We start from the raw sequence: 21,516 nt of genomic DNA, 5'->3' as shown, positions 1-21,516 counted from the left end.
GGTTCATCATACGTACTGTAAGTAATACCAATGTTTTCAAAATCAATATTTATTTCAACATTTTGTGCAATTAAAAACGAAAAATGAATTTCAGAATTGACAAATTCCTATGGCTGCACTAAGTTTGACAAGCACCTCAATATATTCAGTGGCAGAAGAATCACCAGGTTCTCCAGTCCTCCATTAAATGTAAGAATTGTCCTGCGGTTGGAGAATTACACCACTTATCTCATTCTCAGACACTCATGCACTTGGTTGTCTCATTTCAGTTCCATTCAGGTACCATTGCTGTGGTAAGAGCAGTGATGAACTGTTATTCCTTCACAATGTTTGGTTTGAAGTCATCCTGGACTGCTTTAGTGAGCTCCTGTGCATACATGTCATACCTTCCAGTCATCTGCAATGCAATGCACAGAGAACATGCATCAGGGGACCTGGAACCAAAGCCATGAGAGACCACCTCGCCCAAACTTCAGGTCTGCTGTTGCGCTTAATTCATCCTATGTCACCTGTAAAAGATTGCTGAGAATTTCCACAATCATACCAGTTGATGAGAAGTAGAATTGGAAAGATGGGACCAGTAAATTTAACATGCCCCTGGTCTCTTTGCAGTCACTGTGTGAAACCAATTATTGTCACAATAGCCCAATCATGTCTCTTTTCCCCTAGCCTTTAGCTATACTGCGACCAGACAAACACAAGGTTTTTAACTCCTCTGACTGTAACAAATATGAGGAAAGAAAAGGTGCGTGGAGGAATCGGGTAACCGTCTCACCTTGAAACCCCACTTGTCATTGATCTGCCGAGTCAGGTTCAGGTCCAGTTCGGCCACTAGGAGCCCATCACGGGTTCTGGAGAGGCCTGGGGAACGGCTCCCATCCGGGGCAGCCACATAGCTGGAGCCATAAAAGTACCCAAGGTCTTGGTGAGCTACAAGAAGTGAAAAACAGATCACATTTGCACAGTTTAATCCTGAAGTGCCCAACAATACAACAGCAAGGCAGGAGATTAGAAGATTAATTTTGCAGTAGCTCTGGTTCTTCAATTTTTAATGAAAAGAAACCGTATAAGCAAACACCTTTGTGTGGGGAAAGTTTTACTCGTTAATGATCGTCATTGAAATATTCAGCACTTTTCACTAAATGTGGAAATGATATGCTGCCAGAGTACTGAACAGTCCCAGGTTTGGTCTTCTGTTCCATACACCTCAGCCATAAAAGTGTGTGATGTCAATGAGTACTTGCCTTCATCATAATGTGATGCACTGTATGCGTTACCTGTTCAGAATTCCTGTCTGTGTAATGCTATAGCCAAAGGGTGCATGTTCTGCTCACCAACTTATGCAACGGTAATGAGCTCTGTGTGGTTAGCACCACCATAGTTTTCAACAGCTGTGTTCACTGTTGTCAGTCAATATGGGAGTGGTGGAGCAGGGTCCTGGCATGGGGCCAGACTCAGACACTAAGCCATCATTAATAAGAGAACAGGGGACAGACAAACATGATGTTGCTGATAATTGACACTAATCATGGTCTGGGTGGAAGCCAGGCCCGCTCTCAAGAGGCTGCACCAGGCGCCTATGTTCGGTCATCAGAAGTTGGAGCCACTTGTTCTTTCTTATTTTTACTTTATTTTAAATTGATTAAACAGGTAGGTCAAGTGAACGCTCAATTCTCATTTACTTTGAGTGGTTCTCAACAAGGGAGCCATGGTCCAAAAGGGGGGGAATTATCGAAAGATCAATCACGAAACCTCAAGGTGCAAGTAATTATTCAGCTAAATAATACAAAGCAAGCAATTAACAGTACATAAAATATGATAACCTTTCTGTAGCTCTCACACTCATTATGCTTGCTGTGAATGGGGAAAAGGAAATAAAGAACGACTTCGGCTTCATAAATATATGATATAAACAGCAATAAAGATTTAAAAAACGAACACTTTTATGTTTTTATCGGGTTAAATGGAAAAGGCTTGACTAACTGCACTGGACTGTGTACAGATGGGAGTTTGATGATGACAGACAGACAGGTCTTCTGTGAGTGGCCTGCCTGCAATATTTCCTTGGACACAGGGGTCCTTGGGGGCAAAAATATTGAGAACCACTGACCTAGGGGAGTGAAATTCACTGGGTTGTGTAGCCAGTGAAAATGTCAGACTCTTAAATTGTAGCTGAAGGTAGTGGATGACATATAAGTAAAATGTAGGCAGGGGGCAGTGTGGTTAAAGAACTGGATTGCCAAGGCTGGCCATTGTACTTTTTAGGAAGGTACTGTGCTGAATTGGTTATATTTTTGCCCTCAACAGCACCCTGGGGGCAGACAGTTGTGTCAAAAAGGTAATCTCACGCTCTAATCTCACGCTCTAATCTCACGCCTGTGTATTTGATAATCAGGGTAAAGAAATGGCACTGGCTTCCAGCAGATTTGGTGATGTGTTTAGTGTGATAGTCTCTTCAATATATGAAAAATAGTATAGTCAGGTACTGAAAAATCTTCTGATTTCCCCTATTATTGATCTTTAGATTATAGACAAAGACAGCCCAAAGAAACACAAAACATGTATTTTAAAATAAATTAATTTTTTCCATCCATCCATCCATTATCTTAACCCGCTTATCCTGAACAGGGTCGCTGGAGCCTATCCCAGCATAAATTGGGCGAAAGGCAGGAATACACCCTAGACAGGTCGCCAGTCCATTGCAGGGCACACACACCATTCACTCACACACTCATATCTATGAGCAATTTAGACTCTCCAATCAGCCTAACCTGCATGTCTTTGGACTGTGGGAGGAAACCGGAGTACCCGGAGGAAACCCACGCAGACACGGGGAGAACATGCAAACTCCGCACAGAGAGGCCCCGGCCGACGGCGATTTGAACCCAGGACCTCCTTGCTGTGAGGCAGCAGTGCTACCCACCTTTCATTTATTTAAATCACCTGTGAAAAAGTAATTGCCCCCTTAAATTTAATGACTGGTCGCAACAGTCTTTCACATTGCTTTGGAGGACATCTCTTTGCAGAACGGCTTTAATTCAGACAAATTGGTAGGTTTTTAAAAACAGCTTTTTGTGTTTACTTGGATTCCCATTGTCTAAAATTTCATATTCCTAAAGATGAGACCATTCAGTATAACTAATATGCAATAATAGATGAAAATGAGGAAGGAGGCAAATAATTTTTCATGGCATTGTACATGGAAGTTTGTATATTGCAGGTTGATTTTATTCATTTTTATTTATTTAAATTAAAATTGATTATTTATTTTAAGGGAAATGCAGTAACTTCCTCTAAGCTATTTTATGCATAATAAGGTGTTTACACAGTTTCTGGTCTTAAAATATTTCAGATATACCCAGATTATTATGCTGACTGTCATTCACAAGAGCTTGGCAGCATCAGGGGATTTCTTACCTTTCTTTCCATCTGCAGAGGTGAACTCATTCTTGAAATGTTCCTGGATGTGGAAAATTGTATAACAGAAAGACAGTTATGAGGCACACAATTCTTTTCACCCACTGTGGCCTCTGCATTCCTAATCAGTTTTGAAATTCTGCTTAAATTGGGGCTATGTGGTAGGCTGTGAAATAAAACCACCAGTAGAGGACAGTGTTGAGTGCCACACTGCAGCTTGGGGCGCATTGCCACCTATAACTATTATGCTTTTGTACAAAGCAAACATACCATGTTACTTTGTTGAATTGGGAAATAAGTCTCCCACTGCCCAGTTTCAAGCAAACCACAACTTTATCAATTGTCATTTATTTAAACTTGCAAGTACTCAAACTTGAGTAAATTGTGATGGGGCATAATTATCTCATTATGCTCAGATCATATATAATTTGTATTTGATATTCTTACCAAATAAGAATGTCAGAAGAATGGGTGACTGTAAAGAGCAGTTAACAATGTACTGGTTTACACCACAGTCCTCAACAAAGATGTCCTGCTACCAGAAGGGAAGTACAATCTGTCGCTGCATGTTGACAGTGGACTTGTTCCAGGTAAAAGCAGTCAGACAGGTAAAATCAGTCAGAATCTGATGATAAACTAGAATTCAGACAAGGCGCATAGCCACCATATTCTAACACTGCTCAACTGATACGCAATATTTGGACACACATTTTTCTTCCACAAGATAATAACTTTTTTAACTTAATGTTGTTTGTATGTAAAATATATGTATGATGTATACAAGAATTATTGGCACCCTTGATAAAAAATAATACAGTTAATAACATAAGTTATTCCAACATATATATATATATATATATATATATATATATATGTTGGAATAACCATTTTCACATATCTGTTTATTTCATGTTTATATCGGTCCCACTAAGTTCAATCATTCAGTAACCCTTTGAAAAGTTTTTATAGCTATTCAGTCAGTCCAACAAAACATTTTCCCTGGGTCGTAATTTCACACTGGGCCGCCCTGTATGTCCATTCATGGGTATGACAGCAAGATGTGGGACGATAACAAAGTTGCCTTCATATTAAAATGAGTTTCCCAGCTGCATAATAACACATATTTGTAGTCCTGGGAGGCTCAGTATGAAGGACTGTGGAAACAGTGATGGAAACAGAGCTTTGTGGAAACGGCAGGGCTGGTCCTGGACCAGACACTGGTACAAAAGGCTCACCCACCGTGCCCACGCGGTTGATCGCACAGGTGAAGCAGTGGTTGGCAATGGCTGCGTTCCTTGCCTCAATAGGCCACATGGGCTCACTGCAATCAACCACACATGAACACAATTAGGCGCATTCAATTCCACGTTACACATGCTAGTACAACAGATGGCAATCTGGACTGCAGAGGGAGTCAGTCAGGAAAAGCACTCAACACAAGCCCTGTGCGAACCCAAGTGCAATCCCAAGCTATGCCTTTAGTTGACTACAACAAGCAATCTGAAGCAGTGCACAGGCTACTAGAAGTGTGAGACTAATTTGCCCAGGGTTCCTTGGTTGAACACTGCATTGGCCCTTCATGCCAGGTTCCTGCCTACAGTCTACCAATTCATTAGTGAAAGACATGCCTCCAACTGGCACAAGCTACAGTAGTACTGTGTAGCCTGTAATTTTGAGAATAGTCACATATTTCAGCTGCCAAGTGTCTTGCTTAGTTGTTGGTGGGATAACAGTGACTCCAGCAGCAAAACTGCCAATTCCAATTCTGGGGAAATTTTTTTGGGAAAAAAACAGTGTACCCAGAATGACTAAGCTCGATCAAAATGGCAGAAGCAAGAGTAATTACAATGCCTAATGTTATATTACAATAAATTAATGAACTAACAAATGAACTAATTAAATAAATCAACCACTAAATACAGGTTACTTACCCTCACAAAATGACTGCAGGATATGCACCTAAAATGAACAATGTCAGGCTGTTCATTAAAATAAATTCTGAGCCTAATGAAGTGTTGGAACTAATGTGACATCACTCACAAGTGCTGAAGCTATCTCACTCACCTCAGCTCCCCCACTGTTGCAGAGGGGTTGAAGATGATTTCTGCTCCATTCATGCTATACATGAACCAGTTCAGGGGGTGGTGGCGGCCATAGCAGATGTTCACTGCGATCTTCCCAAACTGCGTCTGGAACACCTGGTGACCGGTGTTGCCCTCCATGTAGTATGTGGACTGTTTTTCAGATGAGACAGAGAACACCTTACTCAGGGTTTGTACAGTTAACACATGAGAGACTAAATATTGGTGCCCAGGTTTCAATACACATTACAGCATTTTTATACATTACAAATGATCTATTTTCTGAGGGACTCCTACAAACACAGACCCAATGTTATTTTACTTGCCTGATGGTAAATTATTCAGGATAAACAGCAGTTTGCCATCTTTGGCACCTGAAGAATAATCACTAAAAAGTTAGCAGCAATACAAATGGTGGTGGAGTTGATAGGGAGGGAAAAATGTCTATGTCTGAAAAACTGAAAAATTGCAAGCTGCAGAGTTTGTCCATGTGTTTCGCTATTGATATTACACTGACAACAATTGCTATGTTTTGATAGATCAGCTATACAAGCTTCAGCATTATGAGACACTGCATGTACACACCATAAGAAAATCGTATTAACGCATGAGAAGCATTTCTTGTGCCAATCACAAGAATACCTTTACCCTGGTAATGACTGATAGTCTCAAGTGTAATATATGAACCTGCATATTATTTATTAAACCAAGTACGGTTTTAAACTTAAGGACAACAATTTGTACACAACATTTAGAACACAACAAAGTGTTCAAATAACAGATCATTACATTTATACAACAACTGTTTTTCCAATCCTGCTTTTATAGGTCAATGTTCCAGCAGGACACTCCGTAGCCAGTGTACCATGGCCAGGAGTCGGGATACAGCAGTGCTGCAATTATATGAGCCCATGAATACATGTTTTGAGGCTGAGAACAGGGCATCATGGATTTGTCATGTTTAGTTAGGCTGAGGCCTGAAATAAATACACTTTCAGCAAAATATGTGGCACAGGGGCATTATTAGGACTTTCCCCCATAGGATTAGAAAGGAGCTCATTAAAACACAGTTCTTACAGTTCTGTCTCTTTCTCCCTCCAAAAAAAAGAGCAAACCAGATGTCTTCATTCTGAATTCTGTTTTGAATGGTTGGTTAGGCAGTCATTCACAAATACGACGAATGATTATACAGATACACAATACACAATAGAGTGAATGAAAGGAATGAATGGCACACTATATGTACACTATGCCCTTCCGTTGTTTTCAAATTTGGACACTTACATAACTTCCAATATGCCAAACCATGTACTGTACATGAAAAAATAGATGGCACATTAATTACATGGTGGTCTATGCACTCTCTTTCTATAGAATGAAAGCACTGTACTCAGTTCAAAGGTGTCTGCTCTTTGTGGTCTGGCTTATTTTTTGCTCCTCTCAAAGGCCAATAAAATCCAGCCACAATATGTTTGGCATAATCATAATAAAGTGCAGTAATTACTTAGTTTTTCATTTCATGCATTCATTTATTATTATTATTTTTTTTTTTTGTAATCAGTATTTTATTGAATTTTTCAATAAACACATTTCTTGACTATTTTTTATTATTATTATTATATATTTTTTTTTACATACATATTGGATTAAAATAGAAAACAAAAGCAAATTATATGATGGGACTCCTAGTCTTTGGCTAGTAACTCTTTAACCAGTAAACACCAGGGGGGAAAACCGTGCTTTTTTTAAACCAATTCTTAGCCATGGATCTTCTTTACTCATGTGGAATAGCGAGGATATCAGGCTCAGTAAATCAGAGAAATAAAAACTTCCCATGGTAATATAAGAGCAAAGACAAGAGCAGAGCTCAGTACTGAACCCAACACAAAATGGAAAAGTCTCATCACTGGAACATATCGTAAGGAAAAGTCTGTGCTTACTCCCTGGAAAGGTGATCGAAGGTCAGATTCCTCTTTAGGCCCTCAACATACTGCACAACCAACTGCTCATGCATAGATTTACGGCTGTGCATTGGTGGGTGTACCGAGATGATCAACTGAAGCTCTTTCCAGGTGTAAAATGTGCTGACTACAGTACAGTTCTTACCGTTGATCTTCCCTAAAATGAAAGGCCTTTGATCTTCCCGAACCATGGGGTGGGGAGAGGGAAGGCAGCTTGCAGCTGATGTCTAATTGTTAGGAGAGTGTGCAGTTACAAGAACTGCCCGGTGGCTAGGCCCCAAATCATATTTCATTCAGGGAACTATGTCTACAATTAATTTGAAGGTGAAAGCTTTTAGATGTCACAGCAATTATCATCAACATAGCACACTCCCTGGGAGAGGGCAAAGGAAAGGGACTTTGTGTCCCAGGCTGAATAAATCCTGACTGTGACGGCATTAGTTGAAATGTCACAGCCCTTTCATTAACCTGCTGAATCTGGACAGGAATCGCACCTTTCCTCCTGCCACTACCGCTGCTGTTTCTTTAAGGCCACGTGCCACATTGGGTTTTCCTGGAAAGGCGGCACGTGTCTCTTCCCGCACAGCATATTCATCTCACAGTATCACAAGTACAGATCAGCACGAGACTGATCAATGGATCCAGATGAGTGTGGCTTGTGGTAATCAGTGGTTCCCCACTCTCTGCCACAGGGTGTTTGGACACATTCTGTCCATACAGCACTGACAGTCAAAAACCTCAGAGTCTCACACACAAGAGCTCAGAATAAAAAGGCCTTCTTCAAAACTTTTTTTTTTTTTTTAAAGGCCTGGATTCAATAAACCTTTATCCTTAGTGTGTGTGCAAGGTCTTGTGAGCTGGGGTTGTAAAGTTGCATATTTATCTGCAGCATTTCTGTTGTTGTTTGACAGGGTACCTGGTCCGGGATGGAAGTTGCAATTTACAGCAGACAGCAGCAAAATCCAGGAAAATGCAATTAGTGGGAAGTCACTCATGTCCACTGTGTCCAAAAAAAAAGAAAAGAAAAGTATACTCTGTGGCTCTGAAACAAATGCATTACAGCATCAACATCACACCAACCTCATTGAAGTCACCCACACGGGGGATGTGGTTCTTGCGAGTTTTTCCCAGCACGGCACCAGAGTTCGACACCACCACTGCTGTGTTCCACAGAGTGTCTCCGTGGACCTCGTCCCGCTCCAGAATTGGCGACACCACAACCATGTTGTACTTCTTTGCCAGCTGTACCCAAGGACAGAGGGCAGATGAACTGGTGCTTCTGACATTGAGTGCATGTAAGGATAGCTTGACACACCCAGAGTTTGGCTCTTAATACAAGTAATCAGGCACATCTGCAATCTGCAATCAATCACGTAAGCAAGCCCAATGCATATTTTCAGATCTGAGCCACAGCATATCTCAACAATGTCCTCTCCTCTTGAAAAAGAACTAGACAAGACCAGCTGCAGTGATCATTTATGTAGCATTGTGCTTTATAATACATGACCCTGTGAATCCTGACCCCTCACCTCTTGGCAGAATCGAATAGTGGGTCCCTCTTCAGCCGACTCTGCAAATTCTGTCCATGGCATCTTCTCTCGGGTGCAGAAGGCAAAAGGCATAGCTGTGAACAGCCAAGCAGAACCATCTCTAAAGTCATCGACAAAGCAGGACAGAGCCCCCTACTGCTAGTCTCCCATGCCACAAAGTGGACCTCGTCTGATGAGTCAACAAAACCAAATTTAGCTGCAGAAAATTTGTTTGGTATTGTGCGGTATTATATACTCTTGTGTATTATATTTGCTGTAATACTGGAGAGTTTAGTGGTCCTGTTTCTTTCATGACAACTAATATTGCGTAATATTGTTTTATTACTCCCTAAGTACTAGTTACTTACAGTGTAAGTGTTATGTTCCTGTGTTCTGTGTGTTAGTTTATCATTGTTTATTATCATTATTCTTGTAATTTATTATTTTTCATATTCATGTCTGGTGTTCTATTTATATTCATTAGTCTTTGCACTCGTCTTCCCCTGTGATGTCTGAGTCTGAATGTTTTCTAGCCCAGTCACTCCCTTGTCTGCGTGCCCCACGTGTTTACGGTAGTTCCGGGGTTCAATCTTCCTTCCAATCTTACATTCCGTACTTCCTGCTTTCTCTCCATTTCATGTTTGTACATAGCACTAATATATTAATCCCAACTAACATAGAATTTGTACAGTACTAATTATACTAACACACTAATATGTTTGTCAAACTAACAAACTAACATTCACTAGTTTTGGGTATTTGTAATTTAAATCACTTATCTAGCTTACTAATGCATCTCCAGTTTCAATTCTGTTCTGTAACTCCGCCTCCCTATTCTATCACTGATTGCTTGCTTAGTTTCAGCGAAGTATTGCACCTGTCTCTCTGTATCTCTGCATCTCCTGATTCTCTGCAAATTGTCTACTCCCTAGTCCGGAGCTGTTTGTATTACAACTTTGTGATTCCAGTCCGCGTTTTTGTTTCCCCCTCGTTATTGTCCTATTACCCTTTCATGTGTCTCACCTGATGTTTATTTGTTAGACCGCCCTCACTCCCATGCCCCACCTAGTTTGTCTCATTCCCCTGTGTATTTACACCTGTCCTTTTCAGTTGCACACTGCTAGTTCGTCTTGTCTTGTTTTGAGTCCTGAGCCCTTCATCCCTTCCCCCAGTTCTAGCCTCCTTGTTTCCTTGCCCTTGTTTCCTAGTCCTTGCCTTTGTGTATTTTTGTGGATTTCCTGTTTTGAGCCCTGCCTGCTTCCCTGGACTATTCTTTGTGTGTTGTGGATTTCTGTACCTCTGCCTTATTGGATTGACCCCTCAGTTTTTGACCCTGGCTTGCTTTTTTGCTTTTTTTTTTTTTGCTTTTTTACGCTCTGTCTGCCCCTTCACCTGCTAGTAAACCTGCCATTTTTCACACCCCTGTGTCTGCTTCTGCTTCCTCTGTCCCCCCCGCCATGACAGTAAGAACTCAGAATTCTCTTATTTATAATTATACTATATTCTACCTGCAGTGATCCATTATACAATAATTTGTTACTGTAACAGTAACTGCAAAGTGGAAAGTATGTCCTCAGAACATTATGATAAAAACGGACTGAATTGGCTGCTTGTTGAGTAGCAAAGTTGGTTGTCAATGCAGTTGGGAAGGAGTGGGGGTTAATGCCATAGCATGGGACCTTCTTTCATCTGAACACACTCAAAATGTCCTTGGCAAGCCAAGGCAAATAAGAGGATGGATTCGGCCTGCTATGCTGATTTGTGTTGGTGACCACTTTTAAAGATAAAAAGACCGTTGCTGTGCATAACCAGGGCAATGTGTATGAACCTGCATTAGCCAGACAAATGCACATCCAACTGAAATGCAGGACATGCAATTACAGGTAGTAACATTTTTACAAAATGGCTGAAAAAATTCAGATAGTATGAATCATTATAGTTGGGGTGTGCATCTCCAGCAAGTTCATTATGAAGTGAAGGACACTCTCAACCAGCCTCTATCAACCAGCCTCTATCCAGTTGGACCCTGAATTGAAAGATCTGAATGATTGTAGCTGAAAATAACACAATAGAAACGGCATGTTCCCGTCCATCTTGAGGAGCCAAGAACACACAGGATATAATGGTGTTGCGTAAGGCATGTCCTCAAAGAAGGAATCTGGAAGTCAGGTTTTCCTTTTAAGGGGACAGCTGAACTGGGTTACAACAGTGCTAAGCCATACCCACTTATTGGCACCAGAAGTAATCTATGTAGATAAATACTGTAGCTGCCTTGTTCTGATTTGATGTAAATGTGTCATAGTCTTTCTTCTGTAGAAACTGGAGACACACCCCCCAAAATTAAAACAAGGCACTAACTGTAGAAAACTCATACATCAGAAAAAAGTCACATAATTTATTCACAATGTAGTTAAAAAAACCCAATGTTTTGGCATGCAGTGCTTTCGTCAGGTTTACAGAAATTAGTTAAAGCATACAATTTATAGACATAACAGAAGTTAGTACAATCAACAACAGGCTTGTGTATCAGTAATTATACACAAAGGGATAATTCATACCTCATTCAATTGCAACATATCATTATAACCTAAATACATTTACATGAAATCAATGCATGCATGGAAAGCACAATTATAAATATAGTAGCTCATAGAAAGGATCTCAAAACTAAATCAACATTAACCAAATAAAAATTATGAGAGCAGGTAGAGCGCAAACTTCCTTTTTTCTTCAACTCATTCTATTAATCCCATCACTGAAAATATCTCCTTTCCCTGATTTTAATGTCAAATATGGCCTTGTTCAGGCCATAATTTAACATATATCCTTGATGTTTTTTTTTGTACTGAATGTGTTTGTGGTCAGGGCGTTAACAGTTGCATTATTTTGTCATTTTCATTATTCCACAGTTTTTCAATAATTACATTTTTGAATTTGTGTTTGTATTCCTTCTGGAAAACACCCAATGTAGAAGGGCTATGCAAATGTCTGATTGTAAATGGTAAAATGCTAAATAAAATGTACTGATCTATTTGGACTGTGCTGGAGAGGGTACTCACTCCAGGCCTCTTGGAAGCAGACAATATTCACCCCACACATGGCAGCCACCTCCACCACCTCACCCACCCTTCTGTGGAGGGCAGTGATCTGCAAGGGATAAAACCAGTCAATCACCAGCAGTAGTAGTAAAGAACAGCAAATATGAACAGGGGAGAAGTTACCATCTATTCTGCCACCCCCCCATGTACCTGCATATCTGCTGAGGCTAGACAAAGGCCACTCCTTCACAATTATGCTGAAAACGCACTGGGGTAAAGAATATCACTCATCATTGGACCACTGAAAAATGGTAGAAGTTCAATGCCTGCTTTTTTACGAAAAGGCACATATTGTTACCCATTAAATAATAGCAGCAACAAATATAAGTGATGTAGTATATGGAGGAAAAAAGAGGATTTCAGCTGCACATCCAATGCCTAGTAATTACATTACATTATTTTACATGTTTGTACAGGATGCCCCAGTGGCAGGCTTTGTATGGTTTCATGTTAAATATTGGACATGCTGTACACTTTCTTGTAGTATAAGTTACATTAAACACTTGCCAGATTGTCACACATCCAAATATCATCAACATCGTAGCAGAAAACCATGTCGCTTTCAGAATAAAACACATCCTATTATGACAGACTAAAAACAAGCCATTTCACGTAACAGCCCACAGGCAAAGGGGTATTGTTGGGGTGATGGCAAAAATATGTTTGCAGGGCTCCAATTTCCATCAAATTGCAATGAAAGGGTAATATGCCCTTGGAAAATGTTATGTAATGGTTTGTGTATGGAACATGTTACCTAACTGTTTTTTTGGAACATGCTTAATTCTGAGCACACAATTCAAGTGCCACAATGTATGAAATGCATTTCATTCCACAAAGATTGAACATACTGTTTCTCTTTGCCATCCCTTTTATCCAGTTTATGCCATTAATGTACTTTTCCTTTTACTAGAAAATCCTCTTGTCCTTGATATTCAGTACACAATGCCTATGATGTTTATGAAATTCAAACTCATACTGTAGGTTTTCTCTCCCATATACAATTGAAGAGAAAATGATTCATATTTTTTAAAAAGGCAGGTGGAACTGTGGTATTCTTTTTTCAGTTTTGTAGGACAACATCTATTCGGTATCACATTATCAGCACAAATGTACTGTATGTGTCTTAAAAACAGCACCTGGAAAAGTTTAGCACAAAAATGTAAGATGGGCCTAAAAATCTGTTATTCACAGCTCCTCTATCTTATGATTTCCACCAGGACAAATTACCAGAATTAGGAGATACAGAGCATTATAGGCAGGGCCTGGAGCTAGTTTCCAATGGACTCTGGAGTCTGTGACCCATTCTGAACAGAAAATGTAATCATTCAGTCAGTTGTCAATCATTCACAAATGCTACCATAATATGTCTAGTGTCAGCTCCAGAAGTATCAACCCTTAAGTTTTCCAGGTAACTGGTGTAATTAGCCCAAACCCAGGCCCCACAAGTCCCACTCGTCCATTACTGCAGTCTGTAGTAGGAAGTTTTCCACCATCATACTTTCACAGGGAGTGCCATCACCAGACTCCTTGAGGCTACGTTGTGAAGGTTACCTGCTCCATAACAGGGGCATCTGTCGGCAGGACGATGGCATTCTGAATAAGACCAACACGGACGATGCGTGGCTGCCTGAGTTGTTCCTGGCCAGCCTCGAACATACATCCCTGGAGTTCAAAGTCCCGCTCCAGGGCCGCTTCTACAGCACACTGCGACAGCTCCAGCTTCCTGCAATTATTATTTTTTTAATCACTGAGAGAGGACCTCATATCTTCCAGGGAGCTCCAACTGAAATATTACTATATATGCATTACTCTATACTATATATTACTCATTCTAAATATACATACAGCATTCATGCAAAGCATTCGTAATTAGGTAAGTAACTGCACAACAAAATAATTGCATACAGTGAACTAGAGCCATGCACACTCTCCCAATAGAGATTGAATTATCCATGAATGAAATGGAGATGACTAGCTTTAATCTTTCACCCTTCTCACACTATTCTCTTCTCAAATCATTTCTTGCACCTAGTGTATACCTGGGATGGTGGTCTTGAACAATGTAGTGTTTGCTGAAAACAGTTTGATTTAAATTTGTTACGGAATTTTAAATACTGGCATTTATTGAACTGAATGGGGAATCTGGCGGAGTTCGCATCCCATAATTCCACGTCCATTCAGTAAAAATGCACAAAAAATGGCATCTAGGTACCTGGGATGGTGCTCTTCAAGAATCTATTGGCGTTTGCTAATAAGTTTTACTTTTGTTAAATTTTTTTTATCTACATGTATAAGGCCTAAAATAAATGGCCATTTTGTAGTATTGAAAGTTATCATTTTTATTATTGAATGTTTTCAGACGAACCAAGTGAATACAGCATCAGTTGCCGTATTGAAAATAAGAGTTCCCCGCTGTACATTTGCGTCACAAACATACCGTAAAGCACAATGTAGACGCGCATAAGATTATTAAATTGAGATTGACCAAAATTTGACCAAGTTCAGATGGCATGACCACAGTACAGCCCCGAGGTCATTATGAGGTCTTAATTGGTGCTCAGCTTTTTACATGGATGTATAACAATTTGGCATTTAGCTTGCTATTTTGCCATGCTAACTGTTCGAATAGTTCTGCTCGAAAATGGCTTCGCTTTTCATGTTGTCATTTTCTTCACAAGTTACAGAACAACAGGTGTAAGGTTTACATTAAGACAATGTGATTGGATTTCTTGAAACTATTTCCCGTATACCATATACAGGTTTGTAATGTACCTACTCCAATACCTTTAAAACGATTTGTGACGTGCAAGCTATCGATTGCCTTGCAGGCTACTTACTTCGTGTCATTCCCAAATAATATCCGTCTAACGTCTTTCAACTCAACAGGAGGGATATGCTTTTCCAATGTCTTCTCCAAAGATTCAAACGGAGACCCAGCCATTGAGAAACGTACGCTTTATAGGACTCACAACCTACTTACAGTAACTGCTGCTGGGCAAGGGTGCCCAGACACATGCGGGTGGGGTTTATCCACGACTAAAAATAGTTCACCTCCCCCTCGAACTATTGGTTGCGCGCACGTTGCGGTTAACCTTTTCAGTGAACGTGAAATGATGAGTGGAAAGCTGCAGATTATAGGAACATTACAGAAAATTATGCGAGTATACTGAAATTCAATTTCAAAACATATGACAGGACATTAAAACCTGACATTTTCTTTTCAGCAAATATAAACCCATTATTACACACACAAGCTAGGCTAATTAATTGCTGAATTTTATTTTCTTACTCGACGTTCCTGTGTCATTGTGAAATTATGGTCTGAGTACCCGAGGACTTCAAACCACGGATACTGAACTTTCAAACATGAAGCCTTATTTTGCAGTAGGCTGCATTCATTGAATGTATGATGCATGCAGTTAGAATACTGTACCCCTTCATGGAAATGCTTGAAAAATGTATACATTTACACGCCACATTTGTGACCTGCTCTGTTTAGAATATTTTGAGTTTTAGAAAGAGGATAATGTACACTTTCTGAGGATGCCAAAGTTATCTCTCTACTCTAGATATGGGAGTTGTGTCCTTTAAGTTTGAGTGCCACCAAACCATGTTTTTCAGTTTCATCGTGAGAATTACTTGAGGCTGGGAGACTACCAACACTGGGCTAACAGAACTAAGGCTATAACTTCATTTTATAGTTAAAACCCTTTAAAACTATATGTTTAAGCAAATACATTAACATGTAGCCACGGGCAGCTGATGTGGTTGTTTGAGACTGGTCAACAGTGAGAAGCTGGGAAGCTGGCTATCCTCCAAAAAGTGCCAAACTCCAGTGTTACTTTCACTTTGACATCTTGGTTTGAAGGCATAAAAACAACATTTTTAATCTATATTTGGCATTAAAACATCCAGATTATGAAAGGCAAGATCCTGTTCTAGAAAATGAAGATGAAAGTCTAAAACAGCAAAAAATGAGCGATTTATGTGAAATTGGCCTTTGCAACTTATGACTGATTATGATAGAACAGCTAACATGCAGATTATTGGAGAAACAACTTCTTGTCCTTTCACCAGTGTTTAGTGTTGTATATATTTGACAATTCAGTGAGTCTAAAAATTCTTTAAACAGGTTCAACAAGTAAACAATGGTAGTGTAGACAAAGAGTGAAATTACAATTCAGCTTCAGTACGTTTATTGAGAAGTCCAATGAGAGAGAAAAAACCACAAACCCATTGCCATAAATATCAATAAATGTTCCAAGACTTCTGCATAAAAAGAAATAATAATACTGCTTTTATTTCCAAATAGATCACCATATCCTATTAACACCACAAATTCTTGAACCAAGTGGTTGTATTTTTAAGTTGTATGTAGATACATAATTTATGTATTTACTGTGTGTATATAGAAAAAAATATTTTATATGCAACCAATAATTCAACCAAGGCCAGGGGAAGAGAGAAGGCACATAACACCTGTTCTATTCATGTTAATTAATTTACTGTGTTTAATAGAGACAATCAGTTGAAACACACTGTTGCAGTTCGCTCACAAAGCATACATAGTGCCTACATAGCGAATCAGAGTTCCCACAAAGGCCCATTGGTGCCAAGACACCATGGACAGGATGGGGATCTGAAATTTACTTTGTGAGTGAAAGAATTAGAAAGAGAAAAAGATCAAATAAATTAAGAAATGAAAAATGATTTATTAAAACCAACTCTCCTTTAGAGTATCAGTTGTGGCAGTGAGTTTGTCAACAGAGCACATTGAGGATGTTTCTGCCTTAAAGGGGATCTCTGACAGTGCCGCAGTAGTAACCTCAAGCTTGCAGTTCCTCTCTCTGTAGATCTCATAGGCTTGTCAGTTCCTGAGTGTGACAGTACTGCTCTTCCTAGGACTCGTGGCACGCTTGCTCCTCGGCGTATGATTTGTTGGGGTGTCCCTCTGGGGCAACCCCCTCCTCGAGGGGTTCTTCTTGTCCTTCTCCTTGTGGGGGTTTGACAGCTTCTTCAGAAGATCTGTGAGAACATGCCAATAACGAACACCAGTTATGCAATGGTTTAAATTTGTCACACTGTCTTTTTCCAGTTTCTAAAGTGAGTGTGTCACCATTGACTGTGAATATAGAGTGCCGTGAAATTCATGAGGGAGTAGCAAGGTGGGAAACACTGTTAACCAGGGGAAACACCAATGCTCATCTCACAATTGCAAAAAGCATTTTGATGATCCCAAGTCTTTGGATAATGTTCTATTGACAGATGAGTCAAAAGTGGATTTTTTTTAATGATACGGGTCCCATTATGTCTGGCATAAAGCAAATACAGCATTTCACAGTAAGAACATAATACTAAAAGTCAAACATGGTGAAGTGTGATGCTGTGTCCATGCTTTGCTTGGGATCTGTCTGACTTGTCATTATTGAAGGAACCATGAATTCTGCTCTGTACCAGAAAATTCTTAAGGAGAATGTTCGGTCATCTGCCCATGAGCTGAAGCTGAAACGTAATCCAAAACACAAAAGCAAGTCCACATCTAATTGACTAAAAATAATCCAAATTAAAGTTTTAATGGTCCCGACTTGAATCAAATAGAGATGCTGTGGCAGAATCTGAAAAGAGCAGTTAATGCTCAAAAACCTACCAATTTGTCTTTATTAAAGCAGAAGAGTGGGTTAGCCCTGTTGTGGTTGAGTTGTTGACGTCTGATATTATTGTTGTATTTGTATTTATATCATACAAAAACTGTGACATAATAAAACTGCAAAATGGCAATGCCAGATTGTCTGCTAGCGAGAACAGAAATTTAGATGCTTATCAGCCTCTTATTTGCAAAGCAGGGAAATACAACTCCAGCCTCCCCCATGCCCTACTCACGGTTTACAACCCTCACCTCGCCACAGATAATAAAAGGCATATTCTAACAATCCTCTCAACGTCAAAAAATCATGTTCCAATATAAGAACTAAAAAAAGTTGCATAAATAAACCCTTTTTTTTTTTCTTAGCTCACGTCCGGCCTTAATGAAAGAATAATTTAAAATATGTACTTAATGTTTACTCAGGTGCCTTTTGTCTAATATTACATTTTATCTAAAGATATGAAGCCATTCAGTGTGAAATTATGCAATAATAGTGGAAATCAGGAAGGGGGCAAATACTTTCTCACAGTAAATGTAGCTCTCACAATAAAATGTGAGGTATTGTCTCTTTTCAGATACTTCCACATTTTAAAAGGTGTGCCACCAATAATGACTAATAATAATAATTCATGTCTAATTACTATATAATTATGCAACTAAAAATATATATGTATACAGTATGGCTTGCCTGCCTGGCATATATACAGTATGCCAGGCAGGCAAGCCACTGTAAACCACGTCCAGTTTTTTATCGCAGCTGTTCAAGAGGCCAGTAGGGGGCTACCCACAATACAGTAAAGCATGTTTCCAATTTACTCTCATCCTTCTTCAGTATAATTACAATGGAATCACATCCTGTTGTTTAGAATCACACACACACAAAAAAAAAAACTCAATGGTCACCCCTGTCAATGTCATTCGTACAGCACAGGATTTAAGGCCCCTAGTGTGACAGTTATTGAAGCATTCCATCAGCTAGTGTTTTTCCCATTTCTAAAAGGACTGACTCTGCAGTCATCAGTTAGAAGATTGCCATCTGCCCTCTCCAAGATGTGTGGGGAGAAGACAGAGATGGAGGACTCTGCCCGCGCATTAGTCACGGCAGTGGCTGAGACGGACTCTTTACCTGCTAACTCTGGGTAGTTCTTCCCCAGGTCTCTCAGAAGAGGTTCGTATTTATGGCCCTCGGTTCCATCGCCCCCTAGGTTTAATTTTATTTCAAATGAAATAAAATAAAAACAATTTGTAAAAAAGGATTAAATAAACTCACAACATCCATTCTCTACAAAATGAGTCTGAAAAACATTTATACTGTTCTGTTCTGAATATCATGATTTCCTTTATTTACAAAATAAAATATTTGTATTTGAGTGTCTAAAAACTAAAATCAGCTAACTTGATATATTGTGTTTATAGCCTATGGCTTATCTCATTAAAACAGTATAAAAAAGAAAAATGATGGTTTCAAGAATGAGATGCATGACATGGTGAAACCGATGCACGAGAGACAGTCCGAACCCCTTACCATGGATATATGAAGAAATATGGAAATATATTTAAGATATATGGAAAATGAAAACTGTAAATTACTTACTGATTACCCGAATGAGTATGTAGGTATGCCTGTCCCTCATTAGATAGTTTGCCCTCTCCGCAGATTGCTCCCTGTCACTCAAGTTCACCAGTTCCCCTGTCTTATCCACTAGGTCCACACACTCTGTACACACAGGGAGGTCAGTTGCAGGGTGAGAGGAAGCACATTGAATGTGTTGTTTACATGGATCCCTGTTTGACCCGTGGCCATATTCTCCTCTGTATGTCTCATACAGTAACATTATTTCCTTTGTGTGCATTTGTCTCTGATAAACTACTGACTTCTAATGATGATTTGTGAATAACTTGGACATCAAGACACAAGTGAGGTCTGTTCAATCACAAGCTTTTTCACAGGTGATGGCAATGTTAGTGTATTGATCAGGTCTGAAATCACCTGCCTGGTCGGTGCTACCCCTGTCACAAATCGATGCTTCACATCAGCAAATGTCTTTGCTAACTTCTGAGCTAGCATACATTGATAAATTCACACATAACGAGAATCCTGGAGAGTCTGCATTCAATAGAAACATACACTCAGTGAGAACTTTATTAGGTATTTCTTACACTTCTACTGCTGTAGATTATGATGCATTGTGTGTTCAGAGATTCTCTTCTGCATACCACTGTTGTTACTTGCATTACTGTCACCTTCCAGTCTGGCCATTCTCCTCTGATGTCTCTCATTAACAAAGCGTTTCTGTCTGCAGAACTGCTGCTCACTTTTTTTTGGCATACTTTGCAAACTCTAAAAATTAGTGTGCATGAAAATCCCCAGAGATCAGCAGTTTCGGAGATACTCAAATCACCCTGCCACCAACAATCATTCCTTGGTCAAAGTCACTTAGATCACATTTTTTCCCAATTCTGATGGTTGGTGTGAACATTACCCAAAGCTACTGAAAATCGCATGAAAGTAGGTGTAATAAAGTAATAATGTTCCTAATAAAGTGCTCGGTGAGTGTATCTTCAGTTGTTTACCCCTTCAGATCATAGGCATCCAAATTAAAAACGTTCGACAGTTATGTCCACCACATTATGAATTACCATTATCTTAAAATAACTGGCCAAATAAGACCTGCAGATAAACTTTACGAAATGCAGATTGACCTGAAAACCCATGTAATGTTCACGTGAAATAAGATCCTCTATGGTAAGTACCTTCAGTATCCAGACTGCATCGCTCCTTTAAGCAGTGGATGAAATTTATGACCCTGCAGTTTGTATTAAATATTTCCGAGTGACCTTCTGTGGACGAAAAACAACAAAACATTCGATTCAGCCTACGTCAAACTTGCACGTGCAATCTTTAAATGCAAATTTAGTACATATTGTAAAATATTGTCTTTATATGTTTTGCAAAAGCACTCAAAACAAGAGTTGTGATTCAAAGTCTAATGAACGACTTCTTTACATCCATAATCGCTTTGCGTCATGAGCAGCATCGGGACGTCGCAAATTACCTCTACTACACAGCAGAGAGCAGCCTGGAATTTTTGTTAAAGGTGAGAAAGTGGTTGTCTGCTCAGTGCACGACAAAAAAATTATAACTTACCGCCAAACTGCACTGTGACAAACATTCTTCCTTTACTGCTGAGTAAATAACGTTTGACCAACGTGAATACGAGCGATGATGTTGCAACAAGTCTACTGGCGACACTCGTGCTCTCGAGAAAGAAAAGTAATGGATGCGATCAGTCTGCGGGCACAGCTGCACAGTAGGAGGCTTTCAATCAATGTTGTTGACTACAGCCATACTTAGTGACAAAGCTTTAAAACTGCCGAAGAGCACTTCAACAATAGACAACGCTTCAAGCAGTAACATCACACACGAAACGTTCAGTGTCCATGCCCGCTTATAAATTGTGTTTGTGAACCACGAACTAACTTTATCAAAAGGTCGCAGCATTCTTGAAATATGACAGATAGCCATAAAATTAGATTTATTGCCGAATGCAGTGTAACATACTTTCTCTATTTTCCAAAATACATTTAAGCAACAACATAAGAAAACAAACACAATCTCTCTCTCTCTCTCTCTCTCTCTCTCTCTCTCTCTCTCTCTCTCTCTCTCTCTCTCTCTCTCTCTCTCTCTCTCTCTCTCTCTCTCTCTCTCTCCAGAGTGAAAGGACTATTCTCTGGGTCTTGCTTGTCTCCATGGCGTCAGCACACATACAGGAAAGTCCTTTTGTT

The 21,516-nt window shown here is 39.7% G+C and overlaps 2 protein-coding genes across 2 annotated transcripts; both read right to left on the bottom strand.

The window, feature by feature from the left end:
- Window positions 1-31: 31 nt before the first annotated feature.
- upb1 (ureidopropionase, beta) lies at window positions 32-15,111 on the bottom strand. The gene is made up of 10 exons (XM_061259643.1): window positions 14,924-15,111; window positions 13,638-13,809; window positions 12,048-12,135; window positions 8,989-9,083; window positions 8,540-8,701; window positions 5,482-5,651; window positions 4,657-4,738; window positions 3,418-3,460; window positions 776-930; window positions 32-397 (listed from the first exon to the last, which is right to left on the bottom strand). Exons 1-10 carry the CDS (start codon window positions 15,025-15,027, stop codon window positions 314-316), a joined length of 1,155 nt encoding a protein of 384 aa, XP_061115627.1. The 5' UTR covers window positions 15,028-15,111; the 3' UTR covers window positions 32-313.
- Window positions 15,112-16,265: 1,154 nt separating this feature from the next.
- LOC133141282 (uncharacterized protein C22orf15) lies at window positions 16,266-21,165 on the bottom strand. The gene is made up of 5 exons (XM_061261779.1): window positions 20,879-21,165; window positions 20,485-20,571; window positions 19,325-19,447; window positions 18,857-18,931; window positions 16,266-17,111 (listed from the first exon to the last, which is right to left on the bottom strand). The coding sequence occupies exons 1-5, from the start codon at window positions 20,901-20,903 to the stop codon at window positions 16,954-16,956; spliced, it is 468 nt and encodes a 155-aa protein (XP_061117763.1). The 5' UTR covers window positions 20,904-21,165; the 3' UTR covers window positions 16,266-16,953.
- Window positions 21,166-21,516: the final 351 nt, after the last annotated feature.

The sequence above is a fragment of the Conger conger genome, chromosome 11 (genome assembly GCF_963514075.1).
Source record: "Conger conger chromosome 11, fConCon1.1, whole genome shotgun sequence".
Lineage (NCBI taxonomy): Eukaryota > Metazoa > Chordata > Actinopteri > Anguilliformes > Congridae > Conger > Conger conger.
Note: the sequence above shows the minus strand (reverse complement) of the source record. Positions and strands in the feature narration are given on the sequence as shown.

What these genes read in the sequence shown, in the direction of transcription:
- upb1 (XM_061259643.1), bottom strand. Translation starts at nt 15,027, where the DNA reads ATGGCTGGGTCTCCGTTTGAATCTTTGGAGAAGACATTGGAAAAGCAT. An exon ending in TTATTTGGGAATGACACGAA is followed by an intron (nt 13,810 to 14,923) that starts GTAAGTAGCCTG and finishes TAATAATTGCAG; the next exon opens with GAAGCTGGAGCTGTCGCAGT. An exon ending in GCAACAGTGGGGGAGCTGAG is followed by an intron (nt 4,739 to 5,481) that starts GTGAGTGAGATA and finishes GGTTGATTGCAG; the next exon opens with TGAGCCCATGTGGCCTATTG.
- LOC133141282 (XM_061261779.1), bottom strand. Translation starts at nt 20,903, where the DNA reads ATGTTTGTCACAGTGCAGTTTGGCG. An exon ending in TGTCACAGTGCAGTTTGGCG is followed by an intron (nt 20,572 to 20,878) that starts GTAAGTTATAAT and finishes TTTCGTCCACAG; the next exon opens with AAGGTCACTCGGAAATATTT. An exon ending in CATACTCATTCGGGTAATCA is followed by an intron (nt 18,932 to 19,324) that starts GTAAGTAATTTA and finishes AATTAAACCTAG; the next exon opens with GGGGCGATGGAACCGAGGGC.